This window comes from Pavona decussata, unplaced genomic scaffold, assembly GCF_977016875.1.
Source record: "Pavona decussata unplaced genomic scaffold, jaPavDecu1.1 SCAFFOLD_260, whole genome shotgun sequence".
Classification (NCBI taxonomy): domain Eukaryota; kingdom Metazoa; phylum Cnidaria; class Anthozoa; order Scleractinia; family Agariciidae; genus Pavona; species Pavona decussata.
In genome coordinates this window covers 798,337-820,092 of record NW_028145663.1, presented here as the reverse complement: position 1 = coordinate 820,092, position 21,756 = coordinate 798,337, and the positions used below count along the sequence as shown (strand labels likewise).

At 38.7% G+C, this 21,756-nt stretch overlaps 1 protein-coding gene, 1 long non-coding RNA gene and 1 other non-coding gene across 4 annotated transcripts; 2 read left to right on the top strand and 1 right to left on the bottom strand.

Moving 5' to 3' along the window:
- Positions 1-417: 417 nt before the first annotated feature.
- Positions 418-499, top strand: Trnal-aag (transfer RNA leucine (anticodon AAG)). Its single transcript has one exon. It is a non-coding gene; the product is annotated as a tRNA-Leu (tRNA).
- A 7,680-nt stretch (positions 500-8,179) lies between these two features.
- LOC146456153 (retinol dehydrogenase 7-like) lies at positions 8,180-16,186 on the bottom strand. Its single transcript, XM_085093409.1, has 5 exons — positions 16,179-16,186; positions 15,743-16,097; positions 14,376-14,561; positions 12,508-12,747; positions 8,180-8,771 (listed from the first exon to the last, which is right to left on the bottom strand). The coding sequence occupies exons 2-5, from the start codon at positions 16,092-16,094 to the stop codon at positions 8,548-8,550; spliced, it is 1,002 nt and encodes a 333-aa protein (XP_084949535.1). The 5' UTR covers positions 16,095-16,097; positions 16,179-16,186; the 3' UTR covers positions 8,180-8,547.
- A 457-nt stretch (positions 16,187-16,643) lies between these two features.
- Positions 16,644-21,416, top strand: LOC146456152 (uncharacterized). 2 transcript variants are annotated; one of them, XR_014858851.1, is made up of 4 exons: positions 16,644-16,835; positions 20,303-20,490; positions 20,945-21,030; positions 21,361-21,416. It is a non-coding gene; the product is annotated as an uncharacterized LOC146456152 (long non-coding RNA). The 2 variants fall into 2 exon arrangements; XR_014858850.1 differs by lacking the exon at positions 16,644-16,835 and adding an exon at positions 17,388-17,508.
- The last annotated feature ends 340 nt before the right edge of the window (positions 21,417-21,756 follow it).

The window sequence follows — 21,756 nt, the reverse complement described above, 5'->3', positions numbered from 1 at the left end:
TCGGATGTTTGTTGATGAGTGACGAAAACGCGTCCAGCAATCGTTGTACAATTTGTGGCCAAAGCTAGGGCTTGATGCATTGTAGACTATGATTGATAACAGCGTTTTCCGTCATAGCGACTTGTATCGCGCGTAGCATTTCGTAGCGTTTCTAAAAAAGTTTATCGCCCTTCTCTATCCCGATGGGTCTTCTTAATACCGCTCGCTCGGTCTACAGGTCCAGTGTTGCAGAACTTTTCTAACGACGTGGATCTTTATCCTTTTGAGGACAACTTACTTTCTTTGAGAACAGTAAGCTACTTTCAGGATTAAAAATGTAGTTTGAGGCATTAAAATACTTTTCAGAGAAGTGGGTTAAGCAATTGTTCATTGCAAAACAGTTCAAGTAAGTTAATTTCCTTCCATTGACTGTCAGTTGGTAGCGTGGCCGAGTGGTCTAAGGCGCTGGTTTAAGGCACCAGTCTCTTCGGAGGCGTGGGTTCGAATCCCACCGCTGCCACTAATCCTTTTTTTTTTTTTTCCTTTTTTTTAAAATTACATGTATATCTTTTTTTTTTCTTTTAAGTATTGCCAATAATTACTCAATCTGCGGTTCAAATCTATTTATATGTTAATATTGGTATAACCTAGTGATCTACTATTTGGTTAAACCAAGTTAAGGACGGTGCCTACTATTGTTACTGCGCATACGTTCTGCGCATCGCGAGATACTCGGGTTTCCTATGGGTGGTGCCTACTAATACTGGAATATTTTTGCGCAGTTTAAAACTATACGGAGAAAGCAGAACTTACCAAATGCTTTTGGTATCTCAAAAGAAAATTGGGGGTAACCATGCATTTTTCAGAGATAATTAAGCTTCAATTTTGGAAAAAATCCCATACATTGCTTTATATTTTGGCGTTTTTTAGAGATATTTTTGCTTAATTATCTCTGAAAAATGCGTGGTTACCCCCAATTTTCTTTTTGGATTCCAATAGGCCTTGCTAAGATCTGCTTTTCCCGCATAGTCATAAACCGCACAAAAATACTTCGGTATTAGTAGGCACCGTCCTTAATAAGTGCAAAACATTGTCCATATCAATAAATTTTAAACACTCTTTCTTTTTTATAAGAACGTCTAATTTTGGGGCTGAGGCTGAAAGTTCTTATTTATTTACTTATTTTTTGCCAATTTGAGGCTAAAAAAATTCTTAAAATGCTATAGTATTTCAATAAATCTATGCGTTCGTGACCAAGACACCTTCATTAAGCCGCAATGTGGTGTCAAGTTGTTTGTGACATGCTCTGCTGGGTTATTAAACTGGACTGTATAGACTGAAGTTTTAGATTTTATCTGTATTTATACAATTCATTTTAAAAAAATTGGTTTGGTCATGTTCTTAACTGACTCAGCCTAGGTAATTTTCATTGTATGATCTCAAATTTTAGTTAATCTCAGCCTAAACGTTCTCATAAAAAAAGTTTCTTATATAAAAAAAGTCAGTGTTCAACACAATATATATCAACCACGTAGACTTAAGCTATTAAGTTAAATCGTTATTTAAACCCACTTACGGCCCTATAAGCGGTGAGGGTAAAAGGAGGAATGAGTTTGTGGAATGGCATGTGGAATGGCGTGCGGAATGGCATAATTATGCGAAATACGATTTACGTGGGAAATAAATTAACTGCAGAGCGCGTCATGTTTTCGCGCTAATTTTATAAGAGCAGCAGCTTTTTTGATGCTGCGGACTCTTGCTGAATATTAACAACAATTCGAGGATTTGATCGTCTGATTGTTGATTTGGAAGAAGTGAGGGTAAAGAAAGCGATGAAAGCTGTTTATATTTTTCGCATTCAAGGAACCATGAGTAAACCCGTAGTAAATTAAATTTCATGTTCACTTTTCTCCATGGTCTCCATGCGACTTCGGTTGACAAAAATAACGTGGCAGCGTGCAGTCTTATCAGGACAAAGATTGATCCTTTACCGAGGGCAAATAATAAACATTTTTTTCTTTTTTTAAACCCTCGGCAAAAGATCAATTCTCATACCCTGTATGCTCGATGATTCATTTATCATGAGCGGGAAAATTGGCGCTGATTAATATTGAGATCTGAAGGGTATGAACAACAATTTGACCAAAATGCATTTGTGATAAGAATAGTTTCACAATCTTTCACACAACCAGTGTCGATAATTAGACACCATACTTGTCATCTCCTTTTTTTCTCTGGGGCTTTTTCGCTTTTAAATCTCATTTTATGTTGGGACGTCTGGCACTGAAAGACCTTGATTAAAGACGGATATGTTTAGTTCGATAACGCGTAACTGAACTATAGTTACCTGAATCGCCGTATTGAAGCTCAGCAGCTCAACAGTGACTTGCGTACTCGTAGCTTGACGAAAATGTAAGGTGAGAAAAAGTAGAACATATTTTTCCCATGAGTTGTACAAATTGTGACCGTCAAAGAGTCTGATAAAATGACCGAGTTTAAATTTAAAATTTCTCACATAATAGTTTTGGCCTTGGACTGATGTTATTTCTCCAGTCTGCTGTTGCTTGTTGCCTAGGCTACTCGCTGCCACGTTCTTTTTGTCAACTAGAAAGTTAATTTATTCTTAGTTCCTTGACTGCGAAACTTCATCGATTTCTTCAATCTCACTTCCTAACCAGCGATCAGACATGTTCTATCCCAGGCCTTTATTTTCTAATCCACGATCTGTTGTTTGGTTGTTTAATAGTCTGCAACGTCGAAAAAACTGCTGCTCTTATAAAATTGGCGCGAAAACAGGATGCGCATGGTCTTCAGTTAATTTATTCCCCGCGTAAATCGTATTTCGCATAATTATGCCATTCCGCACGCCATGCCACATGCCATTTCCGCATCTTACCCTCACCAAACAAAATTAGACGAACCATGCATGCACCACAGGAATGTTTAAGGTGGGGGTTCACCTGAAAGCCGTTTTCACGCCGCTTAAAATCGGTCAAATGGAAATACCTTGTTTGCATTTCAAGCAATACAAAAACCCTCCATTCATAACACAAATCAATGATTTGGGGTGTTTTATGAATTTTTGGGTGATTTTTAGGTATATTTGGAAGGAAATAATTTTTCTTGAAGGATTGGTAAAATTAAAAGAAATAAGAAATGTTGAAGATTTAGTGAAGTTTTAAAATTAGAATTTGTAGTTAATAATTAATAGACGAATACCAAGTTAGTCCACTAGCAACCTGGGGTGCTCTTGCGTGGTTATCGACTGTCTGTTAGTGTTCCAAAAATCATTTTCTTTCTTCTATCCATTCTTAAAACCTCTTCAAATTTCACTCAAATTCAGGCAGAGCCCCACCTTAAGTACAAGTTTAAGTTCATCCTGCGATTCGCAAAACCCCACATAGAAATAATAAAAGTCTGTAATTTACTTTGAGAGCTCAAAGCTGATACGTTTTCATGTGTGTCTAGGAATTTACCAAATCATGATTTAATCAGTATGATTTACCAAAAAAGTAATGCGGCCTTTTTTTTAAGTGAAGAATCTGGACACTGATCGGCGCTGTGTTTTCTGGCTTTGAATGCGTGACATCCAGAAAACCAATTCACCTTTAGGGGCTTATGGTTCCTGCTGGAATCTTTTTTTTAGTAAATCGTAAAATGATTTTATAAGTTAACTCACAGATCTTCAGTTGAGCAAAAAACATTTTTAATATCTTTACAGACTTTTCTTACTGGTTCGCGCAAAGCAAACAAGGATTGGGACGAGCCGATCAAAGTTCATTTCGCCTCGTGGCCGAAGGACAAGAGTGGATAAACCAAACTGATTGCAGGGATGACACTACGGCAAGGGGCTTATTTGTTTGGGCCAATATTTCAACTAGTACAACTAGTCTTCTTCAGGGCCAGAGTTACAATGAGAAAAACTAACGGCTCTAGAGCCTTTAGTACTGTTTTTAACATTCAACTGTGTTGGATTGACTGAATGTTCTCCAGCCTGAGGAGTTTCATCATACACGATTTAAAATTATTTGTTTTGTGATTGTATTTCATAGCTTCAGATTTGTGTGTCATTCTCTTGAAATCCTGAAAATTCCAAGCTATCCCTGTTTGGTTCGATTTCCGTTGTTTTGAAATGCTCTATTGTCCAAACACGTGATCTTATTGGCTGTACGAACTCAAACGGTTCATGCGGGTTTCCTCTACGACTCGTGCTGGAGGGAAAGAATATTCGTGATCGCTTATTGCTTTCTCACTCGACTCCTGCTCAAATAAAAGGGGGGTTTTCATATATGAAAACTGTTCTTCGCGGCGCGCAATACATCTTGGGTGAATGTGGGCCTTTAAGGTAGAATTACAGGCCCGTAGCAAGGCTAAAGTAACTGGGGGGGGGCCAAGCAAATTAGTCAAACAAAACTTCCCCCCCCCCACCCCGTCACTAAAAAAAAAAAAGACTTATTAGGGAGTTTAAACTGATTCAACGAGAACGTACAAAACAGCAGTAGATTTAATTCTAATCAGTAAGCAAAACAATAACTTTGGCTCTTGAGAGGACATATTTGTGTGGCTTTCCTGACAATGCCCGAACTTGTTATAAACTAAGGACATTTATATTGCTATCAATAGTAAGTAAGTAAGATCCTTTATTTAAACACGATCAACAGAATACAAGCATTACATGCTTGAGGGGTTGTGTGCAATTATCCTTCAAAAAGAAATGTATAAAATACATCGAATGGATAATCAGACTTAAAGGTAAAAGTATGACGATGCAAAATGACTTTGTACTTTAATTTGTAATTTTTATGCACTAGTAAATCTGAATTCCCTAAATGTGGGATCAGATTGGACCTTTCTGTGAAATTGCTTAAAACTACAAAGTCTTTAAAATAATCTGAGACAAAATTCCATAATACTGCGCCTCTATAGCGAGTAGAATTTTTCATAAAATAGGTGGAAAATCATGGAACAACGGCCTTTTTATATCCTCTCAAGTCATACGGACTGTTGCGCCATACAGCTAAATCTGAAATCGTTGAGGGCATATTATCGCTAACTATATGTTGTAAAATAGTTTAACGAGACTTTGTGCAGATCATAAATCCAGTCCCGTTGTGTGAGTTCAAGAGAGGATCAAGGGTACCCCTTGATCCTCTCTTGGTGAGTTCCATAACTTCTTCTGATGGTGTATCCCGTGGTAAATTAAAAATTAGCCTTCCAGCACGACAGTGTAGTGCCTGCAAGGATTTAATGTAGTCCATGTTGTTGCAGTTACCCCAGATAGTGATGCCATATGTCACAGATGGGAGAATCACCTTAAAATATAGGTCAGCTTTCTTAGAAAACAATTAGTTTATTTCAGCAGCTTTATGACATGGCTTGAGATTGATTGATTTCGATCCATTTTGTTTCTTATTTCCCGATTCACAAGGTAGGAGTGCCTTTGTTGCTGTTGTATACAGCTGTTTCGGCAAAGGCTGTTCAAAAAAAAGCGTAAAAGCGTACGCGACAATGCCAAAAGGTAGTCTGGGAAATACCCAATAAATTTCAATAAAAGTTCAGAATCCATTGTGCCCCAACCGTAAAGCGAAGACTTGAGATGGCGGGCAATATGGATTCAATATGGTGGACAACCTTTGTCGAAATAGCTGTATAAAAAGCAATGTTAGCGAAGGAAACTGACAGGTAGTAAGCAGATTATTAAAGGTTGTGAAAAGGCACTTGCAGCATCAGAATTCAAGACTGCTTGATGCACATTAATTTGTTTTAATCATATATTTTTGGCAATTTTTTTTAACTTCATAATATTCTGGGGGGGCTCAAGCCCCCCCTGCCCCTCCCCCTGCTACGGGCCTGAATTAGAAGTAATCCTGATGCAAGTTAACCCAGTCAGTACAATGTAAGCATGGTATGACTGCATGCGTGAAAACTTCACCAGCATATTTTTTTTCATCTCACATCTCGTACGAGAATGACGGTTGCCCTGTTATCATGTAACAGTCCATCTCGTTCAAAAGTGACTGTGACAGTCAATTGTTAATTATTAATCTAAGTACATCAAATGTACCTGTTAGTAGAAATTTGGTTGATATTTTAGAAAAAGCAAGTTGCAGTCTGTTGTGGTAGTACATATTCACAATCACAATTTTGCCGCACCAAAATCCGTTGATCAGAAAAAACTGTTGTTCTAACGATTACAATTAAGCAATTTTGTCGCACTAGGTAAAAAGCTACTGCGGAAACGTTCAGAGAGTTAAAGAGTTGTTCCTCTGGGCAACGGGATATGCCTTGAAAGATGCCCTCCTTAAGGTATTATCTTTGCGGTTTTCAGGCATAGGTCCTCACGTCTTCAGGGCCGTAGCTAGCATGAGGCAAGACGAGGCAGTTGCCTCGTCTTGATTTTGGCCTTTTTTTTTGTAAGAAACGTTTAATTGAGAAAATAATCCCTAAAAAAAATTGGATTATTGGTTAAGATAAAACCAGCTAATATAAGGTGGATGGATTGAGGGGAAAAGCGTTAATTCGTTTCATGTGAACTGTGAGTAGCGGTTTTTCAAATGATTACAGAGGGGCACAGGCCGCGTGACATCAAAGGTCACCATTATTCCCGTGTCTTATCTGCGATGGCTGAGAGCCGGTGTGGGAGCTTTCTTTACTTATATAACTGCCGTAAAAGAACAAACACTATAATGCAAACACTATAATATTGAACGTTTCAGCGAAAAGAAAATGTAAAAGAATAGATTTTAAAAGATTTGTGGATCAAGCCTTTCTCGTTTGTAATGGCTCTTAAAAGAGCCGTTAGCACAGTTTTGCCTCTAGAACATCCATACTGTCTACCATTGAGGTGATGTTGTCTTTCAGACCAAAATAGGTTTCTACTATCCGTCGTAAATAATCCTCTCCCAGTACAGCCGCGGTTATCGCAGAGGTGCTTTTCAAGACATGCAGCAGGCTTTCGATGTTCTTCAAAGGTTTCCAGGAAATCGAGGCGATCGTCACGGATACGGTTTATCTCTTCCACGACTTCCATCTTGGTGGTACAGTGAAATTTTAAAGCGAGAAGCAAGTCAAGATTTCGCATACGGGTATTAAAATGCAGATTATTTAAAATGCAGATGGTCATAAACTTGGCACCAGCGTCGCTAAGCAATAAAAAAGTGAACTTCTACACTTGCCCAAGATTGACTTTTCTCAAGAAAAATGCCACGGAAAATGCTTACAAGAGCATTTCTGAGCCTCTAAATTTCAAAATTTTCTGGGGGGGGGCATGCCCCCACACCCCCCTAGCGGCTCACGCCTTCGGCGCTCGAAACTTGCCTCGTCTTGTTCTAAAGTCTGGCTACGGCCCTGGTCTTTCGACAAATGTTGGACAATTCAGAGTCCTACAGGTGTCCTTGTAATTCGATTGTAATGCGAACACTTATAATCCTCATTGCTCTTTTCCGAACTCGTTCGATAGTTTCAGACAAGTACAAAGGGATGGAGTGATGCCAAACTACACAACAGTATTCCAAAACAGAGCGGACAATCGCAAAGTAGATGACAAGGAGGTCTTCAACAGGAAGACCTCCACGGCGCAACACCCTAAGGATGTGGAGGCCCTTTGAGTTCTTAAGGGGGGACTTAACCTAAATTTCAATGAAATTTGAAGTGGTTTTAAGAAGGGATAGAAGAAAGAAAATGATTTTTGGAACACTAACAGACAGTTGATACCCACGCAAGAGCACCCCAGGTACTGAGCTAGTGGACTAACTTGGTATCCGTCTATTAATTATTAACTACAAATTCTTATTTTAAAACTTCACTAATTCTTCAATATTTCTTATTTCCCTTAATTTAACCAATCCTTCTAAAAAAACTATCTCCTCCCAAATATACCCAAAAATCACCCCAAAATTCACAAAACACCCCACAACATAGATTTACGGGATGAACATAGAGTTTTTGGATCGCTTGAAACGTGAACGAGATATTTCCATTAAAGCCATGTAAAGTGCGGTAAAATGGCGTTTACGTCAAGTCCCCCCTTAAGTGGTAATGGCTTTCTGTGTTCATTCCATTTCAAGTTACTTTGAAGGATAAGCCCAAGTACCTTGCTCGATGAAACAGATTCTAATTTTTGCCCATCGATATAAAGTGGTTGTAAGTGGGGCTTGTCTTTGAAAACACACACACGAAGTTCCTTGCACTTCTTAGTTTTATAAGTTGTAATTTTTCTAAAAGTGATGCACTAATTTGTTTCACGGCTAGAAAAATTAATACTGCCGGCTGGACAAAACGTCATACAGTTAAATGTTTTGCATTTTGTTAAGCTTAATTTTCAGCTGTTTAGTACATGTTCTCTGTAGCCCTCCTTCTCTCGTTTGAGCAGAGAGTATACAGGCACAAGAAACGTTTTTCCCATCCTGCATGGTGAAAACATATACCGTTTTTAGTGGGCCTTGCAATTATAAAGGATATGAATAAATATTCAGTGTCAACCTTGTTTGATATAGAACGTTCATAGTCAAGTCATTACTCCTATTTGGGAGACAGTCTGAAATGAAAAGCAGAGTACAAGACTCCAAGTCATTCCAGACATCCTTGTGGTCGAGGCATTTTATACCCAACTCGCAGGAGAAAGTCGGCAACGCGTGCTGGTAAATAGGTCAGCAGCAGGAGCCCATAGCGAGCATCTGGGCCAACTACAAAGCGGTCAGGTGGTGAAATTAAGGTCAGACCATCGACTATTGTATTAACAACTGGACTTATATCTGAAGAGCGAAATACCATCTTCCAAACTTTTTCAATCACTGAAAACAAAAAATACAAATACTGTCAGTAGTAAATCTACAGTAGATTGTAACAAAGTTTGCCTTCAGTCTGAACGTGTCATCTTGTTGTGGTGGTAGGGCTTGTTTGCCTCGGAGATCTAGAAGCTATGCTGTGTTCAGGGCCTTAATTAGCCCCTGGTAGGTTCAGTCTCACTAGATCACGTGTTCAAGAAAGAGGGGAGAGGCATTACATACTAGGGCATGGGGCAGCACCCCTATAAAAAATATAGACTCCTTCAGTACCAGATCACAAATTATAGTATTCCTTGCCTGGTAAAGTTCAACTTTTGTTAAATGTGGGTTACAAAAAATAAATAACAGGACTAATCTGCAAATAGCACTTGCTAGTCTAGGCAGGTAGGCAAAAATGGGTTTTACAGTATTAAATAAATTAACAAACAAATAAACTAAATAATTGATTACTAACAGGAGAAGCTAAAGGAAAACAATAGTGTTATAAACGAGAGAAAGAAGAGAACATTACAAAGGACTGAGAATATTAAATTTGTGTACAGTCAACTCTCTCGTAAGCTACCACCCTTGGTGCACGACAAAGTGGTCGCTTACGGGAAAGATCAACAAACTAAGCCTAATACTGGATTGATTAATTAATTACATAAAAATATTACCTTAGCAGCTAAAATTAGGCAAATAGAAACTAATTTATTTGATTTTTTCACATCTATTCATTCTTCTGATGGAACTGTATAAGATGGTTCATGGTTCATTTTGGAACACATTACTGTAACAATTCCCGTTTACCTACAGATCTAATTATAGCCATCTTCTCTGTCTGTAAACTGTCGTTATCTGTCAGCAGTCCGGGGAAGCGTCATCAAAATTAACTTCTGTCACTTCTGAGTAATGTTTTACAAGCGATCATACGTGATTATGTTGGGTGGTCGCTTACCGGAAACAGAAAACAAAAGAATATGTGTAATTTCTGGCCTTAAAAGTTAAGATATTTGAGTGGTGGTCGCTTACGAGAGAGCTCTTGAAACAGTATTTAACTGAGAAACAAAACGGTTGTTTACGAGGTGGTCGCTTACGGGAGGTGGTCGCTTACGAGAAGTGGTCGCTATGAGAGAGTTGACTGTATTAGTAACTACTTGAGAGGTTTAATTAACTTTTGCCATAATTGTGGAGATAGCTATGTATGAATCTTCTTTTTCCAAAACTCTGGTCAAAATATATGGAGGTTCTCGTATAGGAGTTTTTTTTGGTAGATCAAAAGGGAGATGGTTCAGCATGCTCCACACCTCGGTGTGAACTTTAGCCACACAAAGCATCTGCAAGGCTGAAGTGCCACTTGAGGTGTTTACAAGACCCAAGACTTAACTTGTTACAATAACTGTCCAATTTCTTGGACGCTCATTGGGTAATTTTTTGGGTAATTTTTATTTAACAATTATTCCATGAGCGGGCGTTGGATATGAGATGGTAAATCGCGCCGAGTTGGCTATAACTAATCTCATATCCAACAAGCACGAATGGAATAATTGTTTTATTAAATTCTCCGCGTTTGGACATTGCTGTTGAAGTTTACCGAATTTTTATATTTTAAAAATTTAAACGACCGGATATTGAGGCAACCTCCGACCAAAGCGCGCGAAACCTCATGATCACATGACACGCGCGGCACTTTGCAAACGGAGTTGAATGAAAAATCGAAAGCGAAGAAAATCGGACACAGTCGGACATCTCAAATTCAAGAAACGTTTAAATGTACGAATTATAACCTTTCTGAGACTAGCATTCAAGGGCTTTTGAAGTTCCAGCTCATTGAGAAGCGTAATAGTTGTGCACATTTGAGCAAATGCTCTGCTGTGTGGTGCCGAGCGAAGGAAGAGATCAGGGCAAGGACGGCTTTTATCATGCTGAACTGAATTCCTCGCGGACGATTTAAAACACTTCAGGCACGTCCAGGTGTACGAGGTACAACCTCAATGAGACAAGCATTCAGTGCAAGTTTTTAAACTTCAAGCTTATTTGAGAAGCGTAAGAGCTGTGCACGTTAGTGCAAATGTTTTGCTGAGTGGGGCCGAGAGACGGAAACGAACACAGTATGGCCGCCGCGCTTGTACGGATTTCATAGATCCATCTGAAGTCCTCGTAAATTCGTAAAAACATAAAGGCAGGCATGAAGCACTTCCTGAGAAATTTCTTCGATTGGCTTTAACCTCTTACCGCCAGGATTTGCAAGCCATCCTGAAATTTTTGAAGGTAACCGGTTGTTATTGTTGTTGTTATGTGATCTAAAAAATCGTAAAATCTTGCAATTTTGAAGATTTTAAAGGAAACTTCAAAGATACGTACCATTAAGGACGGTGCCTACTATTGTTACTGCGCATACGTTCTGCGCATCTCGAGATACTCGGGTTTCCTATGGGTGGTGCCTACTAATACAGGGATAATTTTGCGCGGTTTAAAACTATACGGAGAAAGCAGAACTTAGCAAGTGCTTTTGGTATCTCAAAGGAAAATTAGGGGTAACCATGCATTTTTCAGAGAGAATTAAGCTTCAATTTAGGAAAAAATCCCATACATTGCTTTATATTTTGGCGCTTTTTAGAGATATTATTGCTTAATTATCTCTGAAAAATGCGTGGTTACCCCCAATTTTCTTTTTGGATTCCAGGAGGCCTTGCTAAGATCTGTTTTTCCCGCATAGTCATAAGCCGCACAAAAATATTTCGGTATTAGTAGGCACCGTCCTTAAATAGTGTCATACCGAACTTTGTGGCTTTTATTGTTGTTATATTGAGATGGCATTGTTTGGTATTTCTTTCTTTTCCTTTTTTTTCTACATTTTTCCGAAGAAACTTTCGCTTCCCGCCGAAAAATTAAATTAGCTTAGTGACACCTGGGGCATTCGTTTTCCATATAAGGTCAAACTACGGTATATGAGCTGATAACCGAGATTTAGTGAACCAATCAGAACGCTAGAAATGCAATATCCGAGGCTGAGAATTTAATATCAGTTAGAGTACAGACGGAAGCAGATAGATGAAAAGTTGGAGATGATGCAGTCGGCAAAAAAGTTATTATAACAAACTTTTTAGCGTTCTGTTCGTGTTTTGGGAGAGGACTCAGAATCAGTAAAATAAAATTCTTGAATGAGAGAATTTGCTGATTAATACTTGAGGTAAGACAAGAGAAAAAGCTCTGGAGTGGAAAGTTTAGGATCTTTGTTGAGGTTTGACCTGCAAACTGGCGGTGAGCACGCATCACTGTTGAGACTGAAATTACCGGAGCCGAAATAAACAGTGTTTTAGAGGACTTTTTTGAGAACATTGTCAGCTGGAATAAAGGTTAGGTTCAAATTTTCGATGTTTGAGTGCATAGTACTGAGTTCTCAAAGTTTGCTGTAGATCCATTCACCTGTAGACTGGCTCATGGATCTATGACAACTTTGACAATGTTATAACGAAATTTATCATGCGACAGACACATGAAAAACTGATGTCAATTTCTTAACCAGACCTATGGGCAATGCACAGAACCTGAGGATTAGCAGCTGGTTTGATGCCAAGAGACAGAATTAATGGGGACTTTATTTTGTCATATTTAAGACTGAGATGACAGCTGCTTATAAACACTATCTGCAGAAAACAGTAAAACTCAACAAACATATCCAAAAACAGAGTTATAACTGTACCTAGTCTGAGCTATCAAATATTTTAAAATAAACAACTTTTAATGAACAATTCAATACCTTCATTCAAGTACTCTTCTCCATATTCAGCCTTCAGTTCATTACTCAGTCCGTCCCACCCCTCTCTTATTTGTTTGTCAAACATGTCGGGGGCAATGATCTTGGTGGAAAAGGCTCCAGGCTCTAGCATACTGACTTTGATTCCCCAGGGATCCATCTCACGCCTTAGAGCATCAGAAAATGCCTCCACACCATATTTGGTCACAGAATAAGATCCAAAATGATTTAGTGATATTCTCCCTGTTAAAATATGTGAGAGTAAAAACAGTCAACTCTCGCCTTGTGGACACCTCGTTATTACGGACACACCGATAATACGGACGGCAGCTAAATCACCGGAAAAAATAAATTACAGTCGTTTGACTGAAATAAATTCCCGCTATTAAAGACTCTTGCTATTAAGGACATTAACTCCTGGTCCCAAGGGTGTCCGCAATTAAGGGAGTTGACTGTAGGCTGAAACAGGTTTGCAAACAACAACAACATTATCCTAGGTCTGTAGACACCGTTACAGAACCCCAGGCATCCTGCTTTTACACTGCTGACACAGCAGTCAGCAGTCATCTCAGACATCACATTCTTTTCTCTTGGTTAAACAAAACAAAATCACACCTTCCTTCCATCTCCACTACAGTGACAGTCAATCTATAGATATCATGACATTTAATTACTTGTTTCAAAAGAAGTCACTGATACCTTTAAGGCAGCCTGTTTAGAAAAAAAACACCTCAGTTCATTGCACCTAGCTGCACTATTGCATATGACCTTTGTCAACCTCATTCTCAGGGTCTCTCTTTGATCTTCCTGCCCCAGGGAATGAGTGAGAGAAGGGAACAAGAGAGCAGAGCCTTGGGAACAAGCAAGGTTGGAGCTTTGTTAATTTGGGTGGTTATACAAACAGGTTGGCTCATCTCATAACCTTGTTAAGGGCCACGGGGTTGGGGGGGGGGGGGGAACTCCCATAAAAAAGTGATGGGGGTGATCGTCATACCTTTGGGGGCTTGAATTTCTCTTGGGATGTTAAAATCGAAAATGACTTCCATCAGAGGTATGGATTGCACCTTTTAGGGTATTGAGCCGAAAAATACGAGAGGAAGTTATTATAAGTAACTGTCAGTCAACTGATTTGGTAATAATAATAATAATAATAATAATAATAATAATAATAATAATAATAAATTATAAAATGGTACCTGTTAGCAGTAAAAAACTGTTTGGACCACGCCCACAAAACAGAATTCTGGTACCTTTTAGGGGTTCTTTTTTAAATTTCCAACAACCACCCCTGTCACATTTATATGGGAGTCCCCCACCCCCTATTAACTAGTAATGTTTCAGAGTCATTCGCCACTGTCACTGGAAAATGCTAACAACTACCTCCATATGGTTCAAAAATTTGCCAGGATATTTCTTCTTGGACATTAAACTGATCTTTCTCAAAATTCACAGTTTTCCACAAATCAAGACTCACCCTTAGAATCATCACCATGGCAAATGTCTCCAAGTCAGCATTGTGCAGTTCCAGAAAAAATCTATACCCACCCCGTGCAAGGTCATCAGAAATTAAGGGGTCTTAGAAACCAAAATTTTAGAAGCAAAGTATGAAGCTAAACTGGAATTTCCTGGGGGGAGGTGTGGGGCAAAACAAAAAAACCTTCTGCGGAACTGCACATGATATTTAATATATATCATCTCAAAATGGAGGCTATTATAAATGTTGTGTTTTATTCTGTCTTGAAAAAAATTGTGATGCCTTAATAGCCTGCTAATGACAAGGGTGAGACATCATTTCAGAATGAAAGCTGATAAGGGAAGAAAAAGAGAAATATGAAATAAAAGACAAAAAATGCACAAACCACTATCCTAACCTGCCATACTTGATAAATTAACCACTCGTCCCTTGGATTTCTTAATCAGTGGCAGAAAGGTTTTGGTGACATCAATCATTCCCCACAGATTAACATCTGCAGTGCGTTTAAAGACATCCAATGGCGTCCATTCAATGGGGGACAAAAACAAAATTCCCGCATTATTTATCAGGCCCCATAATCCAGCTGAAACAAGAAATAGACACTATAACTTTTTAACGAAAACATAAATTTTAACTACTCTCAAGAATGCTGGGGGGGGGGGGGTTGAGGGGGTTAGGGGAGGAGGTGTTTGAGGCAATGAAAACAACAGAAATAGCCCTTGATCTATGCCAGTAGGGTAGGATAGGATAGCTGCTTTTCTTGGAGGCTGGGTTTAAAATCTTACCTATAAGTGTGGCAACTTATATTGATCAATTTAGTCTTAAAATCATTCAAGGAAGTTGCTTGACGTAATTCCATTGGTAAACTGTTCCACAACTGAGCTCCACTGTATGTCAAGAAACTTTTCTTCAAATAATCAGTGTGGGGTATTGGAAGAGTTAGCACGTCTCACAATATGGACACACCGATAAGACTGGAATGCGTAGCAAGATCCTTACGTGCCAGCCACAAACCGTCCCGCTGATTGCCCCTTTCTGATTGGACGATTGTTAGACAATCGTCGTCTAATTATCAGAAAGGGGCAATCAGCGGGACGGTTTGTGGCTGGCACGTAAGGACGCTGCTACGCATTCCAGTCGCTCGAATACTGTGGGATTTTGATTTTCTTCGAGGACTAGCTCCGGGCCGTTTGGATGGATTTTCGATTGGAAGGTACGAGAAGAATCATGAATTATCTTTTGACCTTTATGCTGTGAAGTTTGAAAGCGGAGCGATGCGTTTTTTGGGGGAAAAATCGCTCCGGCGCTGGAATACTTTCAAAACTTTGATTCCTCCCCTCTCCTTCTTATATATGGAACAGTCAACGGCGAACTCAAACTCCTTCAAAAAACCGCTCAAAAAACCGCTTTTGAGGTAAAAGGACGACTATATACCACAGATAAGGTAATTCAACGTTTATTTATCATTGATTTATATACATAGTTAGCGATATATCGCTATAGGTGAAGCAAACGGTAAATCCAGACACATTGTGTGGGCCCCCTATGGTACGGGTACCACTCTTAAACCGTAACCTGAACCCTCGACCTCGGGTTAGGTTAGGGTCAGGGTTAGGGTTAGGATTGTACCTGTAACCTGTTAGCTGTGACCTGTACGTCTATTTTGGGGATGTGGGGTAAGGGGTGCTTGAAAATGATAGCTACCAACCCCTAACTAATGAACATATAAACCCTTATACATGACTGCATAAGTGAACGACTTACCTGGTGAGATTTCCTCCCAGATCTCTTTGTACACATCTTTGATCTGCTTCGAGTTTGTTACATCCATCTGGTATGTTTTCAGTCTGTCACTCGTCACCGATTTCAAACTCTGTTCCCCTTCCTTTGTCAAACAAGTCGCCAACACACACGCTCCCATCTTGTCCAGTTGAATGGCTGTTGCACGGCCGAAGCCAGTGTCACAGCCCGTAATCAGAACGTATTTTCCTTGCACGTCAATTTTAGGCTTTGGAAAAAAACAAGTGAGAAGATAAATGGTAAGAAGGGCAATAATTATCAGCAGAAACCATGATGGGAAAGGAAATAAGTGTTTTCCGGGATCCATTTCTAACATAGTCTCCCTCGCAGCCGTATTTAGTGTCGTCACGCAACGCTCCACACTAAAAACGGCTGCGAGGGAGACCATTTCCAACAGCACACCCAGAAGCCATTGCCACCCGAGTGCTGTCAATCGTGCTTGAGGGGCTGTACCCGGAAGCCGAGTATACATCAGGCTCCAGTTGTTCAAAGGCCGAATAACTTTATCCTGAGGATAAGTCGCTATCCGACAGTTTCAATCTGTGTAAAGATTTCAGTATTTCCTCTTGTACAAGCGAATATGCACACTCTAACCGCAGTTAAGTTTGGGAGTGTACGAAAACCTTGGACAGCGTTTAACGTGAAGTATATTTTAGACCCCGAATAGTGCCTTATCCAGCGGATAAAGTTATCCGGCCTTTGAACAACTGGGGGCAGAGCAATAGAACATCATAGTAGGTTTAAAGTAAGTTTAATTGACAGAGATAGACAAATTTCTTATTCGCAATGACTGGGTGAAGCTGGGATCGAATGGAAGAAATTGCCATGGTAAAATGACATCATAATGCAAATGTACAAAGCATACTGGACTTCTTGCAGATTGCTTTCATTACCATGTACCAAAAGTTTTGTCTTAGTGGTAATGCGTAAATGAGTACAGTCTTACATAAGGTAAAAAGGGATAAAAAGACAGAAGGACAAAGATCGTAAATTCAGAATCACAACATCAATGGCTGTGCTGACAGATTGAATGCCGGAAAACATTGGGTGGTATGCGGTAAGTTCTTTGAAAGTGAAATTTCTTTTTCTGATTCGAATTGGTAAGTTCAGCGAACTTAATTTTGATGAAACAATTTTAGTAGCTTCTATCTGACAGCTATTACCCCACTTCTTATTTGCGGAATGGTCGATCTTCCAGAAGGTATCCGGCCCGCGCACTGTCACTTCGACATGTATTTAACTTTACTTAAGGTAATGTCACACGCGACATTTTTAACGCAACACAGAAAGCGGGCAACTTTTCATGCAAGATTTTATTGCGACAAAGTGTTGCAAAACTTGCCACAAATTGCTTCTTTCAATTTTTCGCGTGCTATGCTAGAATCAGTTGCATTACAAGTCGTTCCGTTGAAAATCACCTTACAGTTTGCAAGCGCCTGGTCGCAAATCAAAGTTGTTTTGTAAACGTACATTTGTCAACAAGCGCAAATTCAAACTACTGCGGGCACACTTCTATCACGTGGCTACAGAAGATCTGATTGGCTGATTAGCGCGCGCGCGTTTCTCTTCCTTTGTTACGTCATAAAGGAAAGTTGTCAGTTGCAAAACAAAAAGTCACTTGATTCAGCTGTGTTTTACCAAAGAGAGAAAAACGTTTGCTAGATAAATCGAGAAGAGAAACATGTTCTATTCTTTTAAGAGAGAAAGAAGCAGAAATTGGTAGTTGAAAGGTATGTCTAATTCAAGTTGCTTTTCAACCATTTTTAGTGGACTAAAGTTAAGATAAAATTTAAAGTGCCACGGGGCGGCAAACTAACATTACAAACTCCTGCTGGCAAATTGAAGTTGACGTTTTTTAGTAAAATAAATGCGATGCTACTTGGCTAAGTACTGTTTAGCGTGCGTAGACCGATGAAGAAAACAGTTTGTCAAAATATTAGCACTATTTCACAATATAACAGCAAACCTAGTTTAATGGCCTTATTTCCCACGGGTCTTCTGTAGCTCAGTGGTAAAGCATCCGAACTAGTAATCGGAAGGTCTTAGGTTCGACTCCTGGTAGGAGCATTTGGTTTTTCTTCTTCCGCGTATGCTTGTGTCACTTACATCATTTTCAGCAAACCGTTTTTTCCGAGTTTACAAACTTAGGTTTGGCATGCGGAGCCTTCGCACTGCAAATTTAAACTTGCAAACTGGCCTTAAGTCTGTCTTTTCATATACCAGTATCATCTGTCTTCTGTCTTGCCTTTCTTCTTAAATACCAGTTGGTCAATGTCTGTTGTGAACGTACGAAAGTCAGTTTCTGAGCATGCGGCCTATGCTGTCTGTCCTCATTTTGCCAGTATGTCTTTAGCACGTCACAGACACTAACAAAAAGTTGGTGACCTTCATTTTTCCGTTGGCGAAACACAGTGTCTTCTGTGTGCAGCATTTTACTAGTTCAATGGCATTCGATAAGACAAGTTTGCCTCTTTTAACCAAGAAAACAACAACAAAAAATCTCGTTCAAGCTTGAATTGTTTGAGACTTTCTTTTCGCAGCGTTTAAGTTGCATACACAGCTACGATGCTCTCTCATGTCTTAAATAATGATCCTTCATCCGCAATTCAACTGTAGATGATAGTATTTTATCATTTTAGTTTCACATTCAAAATGATTCTTGCTATGATTCTTGCTGGCTGTTCACTGTTACGCTCAGGTTTTGATCTTGGAAACAAATTTTGCTTCCATGAATGGCAAATAACCGTTAACGCGCAAATGTGGAAAGACATAGGGACTGAACATTGAAGTTAAAACATTGCACACATCATGGCAAGCATGCAACTATTAAACTTCTCCTTGATTCCAAGTTGTTGTTTTTCTAAAAATGGCGCGCAACGCGGATTCTGACTTAATGACATTAATTTTCATGTACTCTGCTTTGTTTATCAGTGGTCTTCTACTAAACTGTTACCTGCGTGTTTTGACAATTATTTCACATTTACTTCCTCTATTCATTCCTACGGAAATCATGCAATGAAAATCTCTTTGCAGCTTCCGTTAATTTCTCTAAATACGGTTTATGCTCCCTTAAATTTACTAGGGCTCGTCTTTGGAATTCCTAACCTGAAATGTTACAGATGCCCCAAGTCTTCCAATTTTTCGTAAAACTCTTAAGGTTTCTATGCTCTCTAACTACGCTGGTTAATATCAGTTTAGTCTAGCAAATGAAGAAATACTTTTTCTATTATAAACTAATAGTTATTAATGCCATATTATTGTAATTTTTATACTAGAATAGGATCTTCATTGGATTAGCTGATGTAATATATCCTTATTTTTTAATCAAGTATTTTCATTTAATGTAATTTGTTCTGTTCACCTATTGCAACTGTCTGAGTTGAGTTAATAAATTGTATTGTATTATTGTATTCTTTTGAAAAAATGATGGAGTATTATCAAGAATGGACACATGCTACCACTCTTTCTGGGCAACCAATTTTGACTGCGAAGTGTGGCATAATTCTTTTAGTCCCCTTTGGGATTCGAAGCTTTTCCCTTGTTCTGGACAACTAACTGTGCCTCGCCCCAGATTAGATCCATCTCCATCAGCTCCGTCGTGAAAGTTCCTCGCCATGTTGCCTTCCTGCTGAATCTTTTGATCAGGCCTTTAGGCGTCTCCCTTCATTTGATTAAAGGGACTGATTAGATACATACATACATACATACATACATACATACATACATACATACATACATACATACATACATACATACATACATACGTACATACATACATACATACATACATACATACATACATACATACATACATACATACATACATACATACATACATATACTTTATTTATCCTCGAATTTACAGAGTAGCTTTGAATAGCTAATATCTTCGAGAAAATAAATATTAGAAAGGAAGAGTAAATCTCCTTTACTGAGACATTCTAACTGTGTGTCATTGCTTTGAGAACATTGCTGTGAAATTAAAGGCCTCGGGAATTTCAATGTTTCGGAAAATGTTTTCTCGGTGTTTGTGCGCAAAGAGCTTTTGATAGTTCACGTTCTTGTGTTCCGAGAAGCATAAAAGGAAACAGAAACATTATTCCTTTCTCCTTTCCTTTTATGGGTCTCGGAACACAAAATTAAATGAAAAATAAATTTTGTGAATATGGTGTTCGCAACAATGCTTCCTTGTCTCAGTAAGGAGACCATCTTTTTAGACGATGAACTTATTTTAACCCAGAGATTATTTAAATAAACAGTTTAGTTTATTCAACTGCCTGGTAGAATAAATAGGTACTAGGTACATAAATTTTTTTATTTGCACCTTTCCGCTGCCTCAAACCTTTTTTGAAAATGAATTTGCTAAAAAACGTCTTGGAAACCCAGGCGAGTATTTTTGCGTTTTGATCTGAATTGCAAATTATATGCTAAAATGTACCTCTCACCTTCGACTTACACTGGTGACCGTTAAAGCGAAGAACAAAATATTGCTCTGTAAAGGCAGTTTTTCTGCCTTTTCTTCAGAGCTTTTGCTACGATAAATCCTTGGTGATGTCCCATGTGGCGGCAGAAAACAACGAGAAAAGTACATAAGGACAAAATCTTCGTTGCCATCGAAGAAACTCAAAAAATCTGAGCACGTGGAAGCTGGATCGTGGTCGTTGAAGAATACTCGTCAACTTAACTTCGAAAACAACCTCGTCCTACTCCAGGTAATTTTCGTTGTTCTATTTTACGTAGAATTTTATAAACTTTGTGACGCAAGTAAATGTTCTACTAGATTTAGCTCTGATAATTAAGAGCCACACAGAGCCCGCAACTGGTTAACGTTTGCTTAGTAAAGTAAAGAAAATTATTACAACTGTGCCGAGACCACATTTGTAGCACGTTAAATAGCACCACAAGAAAGTGTTATACTGCATGTTCGCTGGGTTTTAAAGGATCCACAATTTAAACAGTTGAAAACACATAACGAAATTATTTTAATAATTTTAATAGTTTGTTCCTGCTGCAGTTAGTATCGTTCATGTCTTGCCGAATAACACGTTTGTGGTGGGCTACTATTTTATTACCACTCTGAGTACCGCTTTTCTATATGACAAATACTAGAACTAGTGCATTGAATTATGAATTATTTAAGTAATAAAAGGTGTCTTCGTTTTGAAGGGTGGACACAATAAATGCAATGGAGTGAAGATTTAACAGAGCTTCAACGCAGCGATCATGAAGACGAACTTTTCTAATCGCCAAAGGTGAGCTTTTTCAGTATTTACATAGAATCCCAGTGATTTCTGTTATTAGCTGTCCGCGATCTGTTGTTGGACCCACTGGAATACACTTAAGTGAAATGGGCTCCCTGAGTAAATATCATCATCATCATCTGATGATGATGATGATGATGATGACGACGACGATGATGATGATGATGATGATGATTATTATTATTATTATTTTGTTGTTGTTGTTGCTTTTGCCATTGCTGGAGGGGAAAGTTACTGTTTCGTAATTATCTCCCTCATGTTTCACTCGATTAAAAGACATGTCATTGTACCAAGTCTAATTTAACTATTACTTATTTCCAGTCCTTAAGTGTCTGACAAGGAATAAGCAAGCGTTACAGCGGACCTAGCCATTAAAGTTAAAGAGGTGAGACTTCACTTAACAGGTGTATTATAGGATAAATATTTTTGGTACACCCTCTTTTTCAGACTGGCCTAGTGGTCAATCCGTTTTTCCACAAAAATGGCAACGAGTCCTGTCTTCTGGCCATTATCTCCATGAATTACAGCAAAACTGTCAAAAATTTTGTTTACGATAGAGAAATATATATATGCTTTTTAATTTTAGGCAGTCATTTTTCGCTCAAGTTTGTTTTGGGACAAACTCCAACAAAGTAAGATTTTTAGAAAAACATACAAACAGGGAGACTTTTTTCTTTTTTATTTATAATCTATTAATTTTGAAACTAACGCTTGTGG

Excerpts from the sequence above, each read along its gene's own strand:
- LOC146456153 (XM_085093409.1), bottom strand. The coding sequence starts at position 16,094 with ATGTTAGAAATGGATCCCGGAAAACACTTATTTCCTTTCCCATCATGG. Across the intron at positions 14,562-15,742 it reads CTGGGAGGAAATCTCACCAG|CTGGATTATGGGGCCTGATA; the intron begins GTAAGTCGTTCA and ends TTCTTGTTTCAG. Across the intron at positions 8,772-12,507 it reads AGAAGAGTACTTGAATGAAG|TGATTGAAAAAGTTTGGAAG; the intron begins GTATTGAATTGT and ends TTTTGTTTTCAG.